At 39.2% G+C, this 12,477-nt stretch overlaps 1 protein-coding gene across 1 annotated transcript in view; it reads right to left on the bottom strand.

Moving 5' to 3' along the window:
• LOC111144610 (potassium calcium-activated channel subfamily U member 1) overlaps positions 1–12,477 on the bottom strand; it is a 150,025-nt gene that overhangs the window by 61,711 nt on the left and 75,837 nt on the right. The window contains exon 19 of the mRNA XM_022498994.1: positions 9,089–9,203. Coding sequence (XP_022354702.1) covers positions 9,089–9,203 — 115 coding nt within the window. The remainder of the gene's footprint in view (positions 1–9,088; positions 9,204–12,477) is intronic.

Raw genomic sequence — 12,477 nt, 5'->3', positions numbered from 1 at the left:
GAGACTGAAAATGGCAGCTTCTCTTACACTTATAAATTGCCTTATGATTTTTTTTTAACTAGCTTTCTCCCACTAGTACCTTAAATACAGAGGAAATATAATAATACCTACATTTCATTATGAGGAAACCAGAAAGTGGAGAGGCAGCAACCTGTCTGGGTTAAAACTGGAACTGGGATTAGAATTGCAACTTCCAGAAGAGGGGTCAGCCTCATCTGATGGACAGAGGCTCCTGCAACAAAGAAAGCCCAGCCTAGCAAGGGCAAGTGGTGGCACCTGACACCATCTTGTCTGGGAGTAGAGCTGTCTTTCCAATAAGACCCTGGGAGTAGAGAAAACTCTGGGTTTTAAAACAAAAATAAAGGAGTTGTTTCTTGTCTTTACATAAGGGTTCTCCACAGAAGTACATATAGTAACCCACTCATTTAGAGCATAAAACAGAGTAACATTGAGAAAAAAAAATACTTAATTTCCACATGTTTTAAGGAATGTGACTATTGCTTAAAGACAGGTGGGTTTGTAAATAAAAAAGGAACAGTGATTACTCAGCTTGTCTTGTGGCTTTGGGGAGATTAGAGTAGGTTTTCAAGAAGCCAGGTTATTTAGTTTATTTTTTAGCACTATCTGCAGCAATATTTCAGAGTGAAATAAGTAAAATATCTGTTCCTTTTCATTGGGCAGCAGCAAAGATCTCAGGAAAAAAAAAATAAGAAATATGTAATCCCCACAGTGTAATCCCAGGGTATGGAAACTCACTTCTTTTAAACACCTCCCTCTGGCATAATTGACTTTTCATATGCATTTTAATAATGGTATTTCAGCAGGTTGCAAGGGAATTTTTTTCTTCAGTTGTTGTTGTTGTAAATTATCGTTTGGAAAAAAAAGTGTTATAAATCTAATTGCATTTTCACTTATATTAACAAGTCAGCACAATCTTCCAGCATGTTTACCAAGCAATTCCAATATTTACAGCTGACCTAATTGGTTGTGGGGTAGAAGCAATGAACAGTATTTTATTGTCCTTGTAGCTGCGCATGCGTTGAAGACAGCTGTGGCAGTGTGCAGCTACCCAGCAACCCGGAGGTTTTGCCTGCCCTGGTTTGCCTTCGTCCACCAGCTGAACAGAACAGGATGCAGGGAGACAAAGGAAAGTGAGTCCTGAAGTGGAGAGGAGAGGATTTTGTTAAAGATGCCTTTTCTCAATATTCTTTTGACAAGAAAGACTTCCCAATTATTTGGGGGCTGTTAAAGACTCAGAATGAAGCTGTTCGTGTTAAGTTTGGATGAAAAGTTAAAAATAATAGCATGAAAGTCAACAAGGTATTGGGTGAACATCCTTGATATTTGATGCTGACTTGAGGACAATTATGGGCCTGTCTTCAACTTTCACTATCAAAACCACCACAGTCTTTAGGAGCCTGGTGTGGGACTAACATAGGTTGCATTCTGATATTCTAACATTCTTGGGGAAAGAGGTAAAAAGGCAATTGTTCCTACCAGACAGAGACCATATTGCCTCATGGGGAGACAGGAACTGGGTCTCCCTTTCTTATAACTGAAAGTAAGTATAGTGGCCACTCTGCCACTCCTCAGATTTAAATTGAAATGATATTTCTCTCTAAGGCCTCTGTCTTACCTACTCAAGCTATTGGTGGTAACACAGATGTAGAGTGCTAATACAATTTTAGCAGAAAGCTGCTTTGAGGTGAATCTCCAGAACATGGGTTCAATTATTTTGTGTGACAGTCATGCCTCCTGTGTCATGATAATGGCTAACATTCATTGAGTGCTTACTGTTTGCTAGGACCTTGGCCAAGAGCCTTACATTTAGTCTTCTCAGCCTCCTGAGATCAGCGCCCCTTGTTTTACAAAAGAGGGATCTGAGCCACAGTCCAGGAAGATCATGAGCCTTGCTCATGATCACATAGCATGGAAGTCATAGAGTTGAGATCTTTTTTTCGATAGTCCATTTCTGGCATGTCCACCTTACCCGTGGGACTGGGCAGCCTTCTACTCTGTCACTCTTGCAACCTAAAAACTAAAATGCCATAGCACACAATAGGCTTCGATTTGTGATTTTAGATGTACCCAAAAGGCCCTCATTGAATGTCTCCTGAAAACATACCTCCCATTCCGGTTGATGCCTGAAAACCCATAGTTGGGGGAGTTCTTTAGCTGAAACCATTGATCCCTGATAAGAGAAAAGCTACCCTTAGAAGGGCTAATATTTTAAACTTATGTTCTTGTAAATGATGGTTCAGATGCTGATGGGGATAGTAAGTAGCTGGGAAGTATGAGTCTTGGAGAAGGGTGATGGTGGGTGTCAAACCGGGAGCAAATAACACAGAATGAAAAGTGTGACAATTTTTCCTAGAAACTACGTAAGTCACGTCCTCATCCTTGAGAAGAGTTTTACACAGAAACAGTAACTAAGCTTCCCATAATCTTCACCTTGTCTTATTGAGTTAGTCCTTTATATATGACCTTAAACAAACACGGCCTCATCCTTGCCTTTTAAGAGATTATAAATGACAAAAATGAAGACATGCAAAAACTAACTACTTAATGCAAATAAATATATGCACTCAGTAAGTGATCAGTTGTCCCACTGTAATTTTTATTTCCATATTAGAAGAGCTGCTTCCTCATCTTCCCATCTAACTAAATCAATGGAAATTTCCATACCCGAAAGTCCTAGGAGAATATGACTTCATTTTTCTTAAGACCTGTCCACAGATTAACAAAGAGGTTATAAAAAGCATTTGTCCCTCCTTTATTATAGCCTTCTAAGCTAGTCAGACAGCTAGAGCAAATAAGACAGGAGTGATGGAAGGAATATGTTGAATTTCCTATGGAATTCCTCGGACATTTTTATGAAGCCTGAAGCTATTTTGTCTTCTGTTTTTAAGTAATAATAATAAAATATTATTTGTTAATCTGAATTATTCACTTGCTTAATAAATACCTGATGAATTATTCCTCTCTATATAGTACTTTGCTAGTGTTGTGGCACTTTGTTTCTCAGAAATCTGATATTTGCCTCTAGGTACAAGACAAGAACTAGTTCTTTCCAAATTCTTATTCTTCTACTTGCTAGGACCCTAATTCTTTCACCTGTTTTTGGAACTCAGGCTCATTGGGCATAAAAATATAATTCCTACCTGTATACATGTATGTCTCTCTTTATCCCTACCCCCATACCTATCTGTACATGATACATTCATATTACTGTTTTCTTTGGACTTTGTATTAAGACTTGATGAAGATGTTTATTACACTTCATGATCAACCCATACCCCTAGTAGGGATTCCTACATACCCAAATACAATCAGTTGTTATGAGGAGGACATCTTTAGAGGTTCTAGAATCTGTAAGACTGCAAACATAAGTGCTATCTGGACTCTTAGAGAAAGGTAACTCTGGAAAATCAAAAGCTGGCTGTACAGTATTAAGTACATGTGGGTTTCTAGAACATGACTTGAAATCCTACAGTAAAGGCAAATTCAATATGCATATATGCATAAAAGAATCAAAGAACACTTTTGATTTACTAGTTATGGACTACATTTTATTCAAATAAAAAAGTCAATGCTTGTCCAGAGGGAAAGTCATTTTAAAAGCTTAAAGGAAAGAAAGGAAGAAAGGAAGGAAAGTACCCGTTCAGACAATGTTATAACCTCAGTTTCTGTAGAAAGCCCAGATAGGATGTAGAGAACTATGTGTGGTGATTTATACCCAATATTCTGACCCTGGAAAGGCCCTGAAAACTGTTCCTCAGTAGCAGTCCAGACATCACTGAGGTTAAAAGATGGTGTTTCTCTTGCCTGGATCATCTGGGGCACAGAATTTAATAAGATGTGTAGAACTGAGAATAAAACGACAAGAAGGGCCAGCTTTCTTTCCCAGCTGTGTGGGGTGGGGGGGAGCGGTGAGGGTGTGAGTGTGCATAGTATCTGAAAGTGAGCAGTCATAGGGACAGATATCTCAGAAGGCATCCATGAGAATAAATTATATAGGGCTGGGAATGGGTGTGACAGAAGAGAAACAATTTCTCCCAGTTAGATGGATTTCCCCATGTCCTTATGGATGGTAAACCTCTGACACTAACAAGCTTCTGACCTGGCAGAGGATATAATGGCAGTCCTTCTGGATGGACTATAATTTGCTCAGAAACTGCAGATTGCCATTAAATCAACTGTGCTGGAAGACACTGAGGAACAGCCAAAGAGAGAGCTGGAGTTGCTGTGGAAAAGTGTTGCTGAGGGGGAACAGCAGACTACAGGCAGATGTGGACATGGTGAAGTGACCACACCAGTGGGAGGTTCTGTATCACAGATCTTCACTGAAAACCCTGATGATCTGCTCCGTTGAGCTGATGGTCTATGGATGGTGGGTGGTAGACAGTGAATGAAATTTTGGAAGTTTTGAAACTTCAGACCCTCTCCTTCTGAATGTGAAAGAAATTGGTTGCAAAAGCATGAAAATCTAAGAGCCAGAAAAATAGTGGCAGAGGAGGATGGGGGAGCAGAACAACAATAGCAGGGACCATTTTGCACTTGCTCAATTTTGACTGTGTGTTAGGCTCTACATAAGACCTTAATCTGTTTTATCTTGATTATTTAGGTACTAATATTATCTCTATTTTGCAGAAGAGAAAACTGAAGCATAAAGGCTAAAGAGGATGGTGATCCAGGATTCATGCCTGCTATAGGGACAAAGCTTATGACTGGTATCTGTGGGACACTTGACCTTTAAGGAACTAAGGTTGGCTTGGGCATTAAGAGAGAAAAAAATGGCACTCATGGTCTCTGGTGTCTCGTGGAGAGTATGAAGATGAAGTTGATAACATATGTACATATGATCTGAGTCATAGGTTACAAAGATATGGTGGGAAGGGAAATTACGCAGGAAAGTACAGTATTTAGATTTCAATATAGTCTGTAACAGTTGAATTAAATAGATCCAGAGGGAGGATCTCTAGAGAAGGGCTGATATGCCCAAAGAAGACAAATCTTTCTGTTGGAAATGGTTTCTTCTCCTGACCCAGATCTATCATAAACCGCTTGGAAATTTCTGCCTCCTCTACTTCACTTGATTAGATATCTGTCAATATGTGTTTGAGTTTATAAACACCTACTTTTTAAAAATACTGGATGGTTTAGTGTGGTTGTTGCATTACTGGTCAGTCACTCCATAATGCAAACTAGCTGTATCTAAATCTTTTCTTTGTAATATCTAATTAAAATCAGTTTTACTGAAAAATTAAATAACTGTAGAATGGTAGAATGGATAGAACAGTCTCCAGATTGCCCAAAGTAGGGTGGCCCTAATAAAGACATCGGAAATGAGGACTGAGAGGCTATAGGAGCAGTTGAAATGCATTTTTATTTATCATAAAATTTTGCATATGTCTAACTGGATCACCGTGGAAAGGAAGAGGAAATATTCATTTTTGCTCTGTCGTATTACATGGCCTCTTGGTATAAAGACACAGAACTCAACTGAATAGAGCTAGTGTTTGTTTATTAATTCAACAAACACACATTTAACTACCGCTTATTAAACAGACTTTTGTGTGCTAGTCTGAGAACCTACCTGCTATTTATAACATTGCTTATTCTATGGGAAGAGAAAGACTCCAGGGATGCAAAGAAATATTGGATTATAACTTCTGTATAAGTTAGGGCTGTCTCTATTGCTTCAAGTACTAAATATAGAAGATAGTAGTTTCTGAACTTACTGGAAAACCCACTGGTGGCCTGAAGATTACATCTTTGAAAGCACCAAGCCCTTGTCAGCAAAACTATGAATAATATTATGCTGTTTTGGGTATGTGAATGTAATACTATTAACACATCAGAAATGGATCACAAATAGCACATACTGCACATTTTACATCCCACCCCCCATAGTGACTACTTGTCTCCATTAAGCCTTCAAGTTTATTTTACCACTCATTGTTAATCAGGACATATGTTTGTCAATTTGTTAACTAGGGTTATCTTTGCCCTGTAAAAGAAAAAAGAAAAGAAAAGAAGGGAAGAGAAGAGAAGAGAAGAGAAAAGAAAAGAGAAAAACAAAACAAAGACAAAAACAAAACAAAACAAAACACACCTTATTCTATAGCACTAAGTGGAAGAAGGTTATAATTGATCCCATTAACACTGTACTTAAATCAACCGAGCTAGCCAACTCCATTGGTGAAATATCACAGAAATGCACCCACAAATGGCTCATATATATATACGAAATGTGTAACACTAACTGGTAGTATGACTCTGATTAGTTTTAGAAATCTGTAGCTCAAGTGAACATATCTTGCTTGTCAATTAAGAGGTACAGATGACTTCAGCATCATCTTTAGAGATGATCCGGATGGCTAACTTTCATGACCTCTGACCTTCTTTATGGGCTCTTAAAGCATATTCAGGAATGCCCCCAGCCAGATATGGGGCTGACAGGCCCAGTCTGTGGGCGGACCATGCCATCCAGATCAATCTTCCTTTAGATGCTTGCTTTGGACCATTTCCTTATTTATCATAGACAGTGGAGGGATTAAAGACAATGGGAAACATACCAATATGTTATTTCATTGTTATAGCTGTGATAAAGAATAGAGGGGGGGAAAAGTCTGTAAAACTGAATGGCTACATTTACATTTAAATATTTTCTGTAGTGTTTGGTATTCATTACTTGCAGATCCTCTATTATCAGAGAAAAAATGTGGGAAAAGAATCAATGACAGCATAAGCATGGCTGGAGCACTTCATGTGTTATCCTATATGCTATCTTTATATTCTCAAAAACAATTTTTTTTAAAGATTTTATTTATTTATTTGACAGACGGAGATCACAGAGAAGAAGGCAGAAAGAGAGGAGGAAGCAGCCTCCCTGCTGAGCAGAGAGCCTGATGCGGGGCTCGATCCCGGGACCCTGGGATCATGACCTGAGCTGAAGGCAGAGGCTTTAACCCACTGAGCCACCCAGGCGCCCCTCGAAAATAATTTTTAAATGTAAATCATGTTTTTGTAAGAATTGTGTATTAACATAAACATAACATATACACAAATACACACATGCACAATACCAATAGCTAAGAATGTATTCTTAAAAAAAAAAAAGATTTTATTTATTTACTTGACAGAGAGAGAGATCACAAGTAGACAGACAGGCAGGCAGAGAGAGAAGAGGAAGCAGGCTCTGAGCTGAGCAGAGAGCCCGATGCCAGGCTCGATCCCAGGACCGTGAGATCACGACCTGAGCAGAAGGCAGAGGCTTAACCCACTGAGCCACCAGGCGCCCCTAAGAATATATTCTTGAGAAATTTGTGATGTTTCACAACACTCAAACACACACTCTCACCTCTAGTCAGATAAGCAGGTAGATGGAAAGCTCCAGGTTTCCCCCTGCCTTTCCCTTGTTGTAGCCTTCAAAGGAATTGAGATGCCTACTCTCTCCTACCTTTAATCCTACCTGCCACAGGAAACTTTCTGGAACAATCCATCCATCCCTTATTGACCTCTTCTTCCTCTGACCTCCTGGCAGAATCATTGATGTAGCACAGGAAGGAGTGCTGCTTTATTTGGTTTCTGATTTATTTTATAGGAATTCATTTTGTTTACCCAACTAGATTGCATGGGGGTTGAAACATCATTTCTGTATCTACAAATGCATCAAGCAGAGTGCCTACTTAGCACATGGAGATACTCAATAAAAACCTATTAACCTATTTCCCAACCATCTTAAAAGGAAAAATTTTTGCAAATCCCAATTATAGTGAGTAGCTATTTTGCTGTCATTAAGAGTAAGACAAAATGTGAATTCCTGCAATACCATAGCACTTTCCTCCACACAGTTCTTAATCCTTTCCCACGGATTATCTCAGTCTGATAAAATTTTGGAATAGAAGGCAAGGAAGGGCAGAAGCTGTAATTCCTAGGACTTCTATATTCCTCTTGGAAAGTGCACACAGGAAGAAGTAGCACCTTTGGTGGCTCAGACATTAATGCCAGCCTCACCTGCAGGAGTGGTACAATAAAGCGTCTATTAACTAGGCCCATCTAAAAAGAACCCCCAATTAAACAGAAGCATGATTCTTCATATATTAAAAGAAAGAAATAAGTTACTAAAAAAAAGGATCAAGGATTTATTTCAAAATCTACGTCCTTGAAGGCTCTGTACTTACTAATTATGATAAGGAACATCTATTGAGGACTTACTGTTGACCAAGAATCAAAGCACTTTAAATACCTAATCTAATTCAATTAATAGAAAAAACCTACAAAGTATTCATGACTATTACACTCCTTTAATGTAGCAAAACTGAGACACCTAGAAGTAAAGCAACTTGCCCAAGATCACACAGTTTAAAGTGAGCATTTCAACTTAACCCTAACCCTAGCCCTCATCTACATTATGTAATGTCAATGCACAATGACCATGTTCTGCTGGTAATACAGGATTTACCTGTAGACAATCACAATCATTAAAAATTTTCCTGGTATAGTACAGGCACTAAACTGAAATGTTGGCAACATATTACAAAGCTATGCACAACCAACTTTGAAGTGATAGAACTTTTAGATTGACCCTCTATTTAAAATCAGCTGAACAGATCACCCTCTACCTCTAACTCTGCATTCTGGTAATCAAGATTTTAATATACTACCGGGGAAAGCGAGTGAGGGAGGAGGCATTATTTGACCCTGTTTTGCAGACTGGATAACAAAAGCAATCTCATCATTGGTTTGTTGTAAATAGGGGATGGATTGATAATAGAAATTGGGAATAACTGAAATTTCACCCCAATCTACGCGTGTAGAGTGCCTGAAAGGTGATCAGAGAGAAACCTGAGTACAGGCCCTTTGGTTATTGCAGATAGAAAGTATTTTGAACCACACAGCAAGGAGGTTTGTTTGTTTAGCTTACTGACATTGGGAGAAGCAGAGATGAATTTACGTTGGTGAGGAAAAATTCCACTGGTCACTATAAGGGCTGATAAAGCCAACATTCTTGTTTACATCACATTTTTTATTGTCCAGGGGTCCTCAGAAACCCACAGGGAACCGGGTTCTCTGAGGCTCTTACCTGGTGGCGAGGGTCACATTGCTTATCATTTTCTGCTGTCCCCATATCATACAGTCATGCACTGTAGAATCAGAGAATTCTCTCACGGTGTTTTTCTTGACCATCACCGTTGTCCCTGCAAGAACACAGGAATCTTAATGAGTCGTCATATCTTTCTGGAAGGTATTTTTGAGTCATCTCTACTGACTGAGACATTTCTAGGCCCTTGGCTAGGGAGAGGGTGAGATCCTTAGCCACAGACCAATTCTAAGAGGATGGATTATAGAAATCTCTTTCATTTCCTTCTGCAGAGCTAGTGGGTAGAAAATGATTGTGAGAATTTCAATACCATATGGATGCTTAAATAAGCATCTACTGAGTTGCTGCTGTACCTTCTTAAGACATCACCCCTCTGTCTCACCCAAGTGTAGCATCCAGGGAGCCTTCCTGCCACAGGCAGGGTCTGCAGCCAAGTTTGGACTCCAAGAAAGGATCACTATACAAGTCCCCTTCTCCCCTTCTGCAGATACTACTCAGGCTGCAATTTATTCTCAGTGGATACTGCCTTTTACTTTATTCTTTCCCTCAAAGGATTCCTTTATTATTAATTTTAACTTTTGAAAAATCTTGATCTTACATGGGCTGGGGCTCAAAATATTTGTGAATTTCCAAACCTGGAAATAACACAAAGGCAAATAATGTTCTCATCTGCAAAATGGGGATAATGCTGGGACTTCAAAGGGTGACTGTGAAGACAAATGTAAGAATGTTTTAAATTTAATAATTAAATGAGCCATATGAAGCTGCTCTGAGATAGAAAAAAACTGACACATGAGCCATTACTACTTCTTGCACCCATGTGTTGGTATTCAATCATGCCTTTCTTATTCCAGGACCCAGATTCAACCTGGGAACCTTTTCAACACACTGGACTAGGGCATTATTACTGGTTGATAAGAATTGGCACTTAGTATTGTGATAAGAAATTATCGTTTTGAAGGATGCTTGGAAGTTAAATGCTTCTCTTTCATTCTCCAAGGACCCTGCGTTATCCTTCTGCCTGAACCAGATTCCTGGGTGATCAGAGATGCAGAACGGTCTGAGAAGAAGTTATCAAGGAGATGGACAAAGTCAAAGAGTAGCCATCACTCTTATTCTTCCTTGCCCACCCAATTGGAGAAAAGAAACATGGCCTTTTCTTCCTGTGTCAATTTAAGAATTATCTGTGTACTAAGACTACTCTTTGTTCACGTGGAACAAACTTTAAATCCACATATCACTAGGTTTTAGACAATGGCTGGCAGAAAGAACCACACAGTATCTTAGTTTCCCTCTTCTTTTGATGTAATGTTTTCTGACCCATTCTAATTTATAGAAAATATCAATTGAGTGAAAACATACTTCTGGAAGAAGAGAGACCTCCTTTGGATATGTGATTTGTCAACTTAAATCAGCAGTAACTGCCTCACACAGGTGTTCTAAGAGCCAGGTTTGGAATAAGACTGCTCCCTACCTATAATCCTCAGATGCCTTCACTTACGTATGGGGGCTTGATGGGGGTTTTCGGATTGACTGGTGTTTCCTTATTTCCTGGTTACCTTTTGCCCTGGGGGAAATGGCTCAGGGACAGAACATCTGAAGAAAATTCTGAGTGAGGAATGACATGTCAACTCTCAGTCTTTAAAGATAGCCACTAAGTACATGTGATAGAAGCTGAGGTATGGAATGCAAAAGGCAACATGCCCAAACTGGCTTAGGAACAATGGAACTTTCGGGAAGTCTCTGCTTTTTCAAAGCCTAACTCAGCAGCCAACATTTGCCAGGTATTAAGAAATGGGTGGGAGGGGATAAGTGGGTGAGGCAAATGCTAGGTATCAACTGCTCAAAATTTTTGCTAAAGCTTTGAATCTTCCCTTGTGTCATTCTTAAGAAAATCTCTTCTAAAAACACATTAAAGATCTGTATAATCTTGGAAGCTTTCATAGTTATGGAAGTATATGCATGTGGGGGTCAGAAAGAGCAGCCTGTATGAGGGCTGGGGGCACCTCAGGCTGTGGGTGGACTGATTGAAAGCAAAAGGTGAACTGCCCCGTGACCTCTCTTGGTCCCTTCCAACTCTAATTCTAATCCTAATGACCTTTGCAAACTGTTAAAAGTGTTCTCTCTAGCAGGTTGCAGACAGGGAAGTTAAGAATGTGCAACATCTATTGTTGCCCTTGCCCCCAGTTTCTTGGCTGCTTCAAACAACTGAGGAAAAAGCAAAGAATACCATCAAAATCAGAAGCCAAAGTTCTCGCTCTCAAGGCAGTTAATAAGCAACTGAAGTTTCCCTGATTACATTCTAAAGCAGTTTGATCACTTTATTTAGTTATATTTTTATCCATCTACAGCTGACAGTGTGTAAATATTTTTTCATATTTTAGGCAAGAAAAGAACAGAATGGATTTTTGCCTTACACTCTAGCTACACTGTTAACATCTTGTCATGGCTTCCTATGACCTCCCTATAGATATTTCAAAGGTTTCTGGATAAAGCATTAGACATCAAAAAGGACATGGCATCTAACATCTGTGAATGACTGCAAAGAAATAAGTCCCTATAAAAAGGTCAATATTTTGATTAAATTTCTCTCTTCTTCAAGAAGTGATACCCTTGGAAGCTATAGGTAAGCATTTTCCTCTTTGGCATATGTGATAGGACTGCATATGAAGACATGCCTCATATATAATTTCCATATAGATAGTAGTAATTCTATCCCTTTCTATCTCCATCAAGAAATCTTGTGACAACCACACTAAAAAGTGATATCATATATTCTGGATAAGAATATGAGATGACTCTAGGAGATGAAGAAGAAACAGGACAACAGATCAAGCCAGTGCCTTCGTCTCGCAAAAGGAAGGATAGCATTAATCTATCTGCTTTTTTAAAATTATTATTTATATATCCATTCATGATCAGAAGTTTTTTTCAAGAAAATATAGCCATGAAGGATGACATGGATTGGCATAAAAAAGAGGCTAGAACCAGGGAAACCAGCTCAGAAGCTATTATAATCATCGGGATGAGACATACAGAGGGCCATAGCTGAGGTGGAGATGGACACCAAAGACTGGAGAAAATGGAGCCCTGCCGTCACCTATAGGATTAGAATAACAACTGTCATGAATATAGGAATACAAGATATTTGTGTATGGTCTATGTAGTTATCTAGTTGCTTTCCTTTATATTGAGATTCAGTGGACGTGTGGTCCCTGACCCTGCTTCAGAGAAGAAGAGTCATCTAAGAACCCCTTCTATTCTCTCTCCCACCTAAGGCCACTGGTACAGGAGAAGAACTCTGACGGGACCTCAGAACTGCTCAGGTAAGCCAAGCCAGGGAGACCACCTGGTACATTCATTCAGAAATT

Source organism: Enhydra lutris, unplaced genomic scaffold (assembly GCF_002288905.1).
Source record: "Enhydra lutris kenyoni isolate GAN:26980312 unplaced genomic scaffold, ASM228890v2 scaffoldscaffold11, whole genome shotgun sequence".
In the NCBI taxonomy this organism is placed as follows: domain Eukaryota; kingdom Metazoa; phylum Chordata; class Mammalia; order Carnivora; family Mustelidae; genus Enhydra; species Enhydra lutris.
Note: the sequence above shows the minus strand (reverse complement) of the source record. Positions and strands in the feature narration are given on the sequence as shown.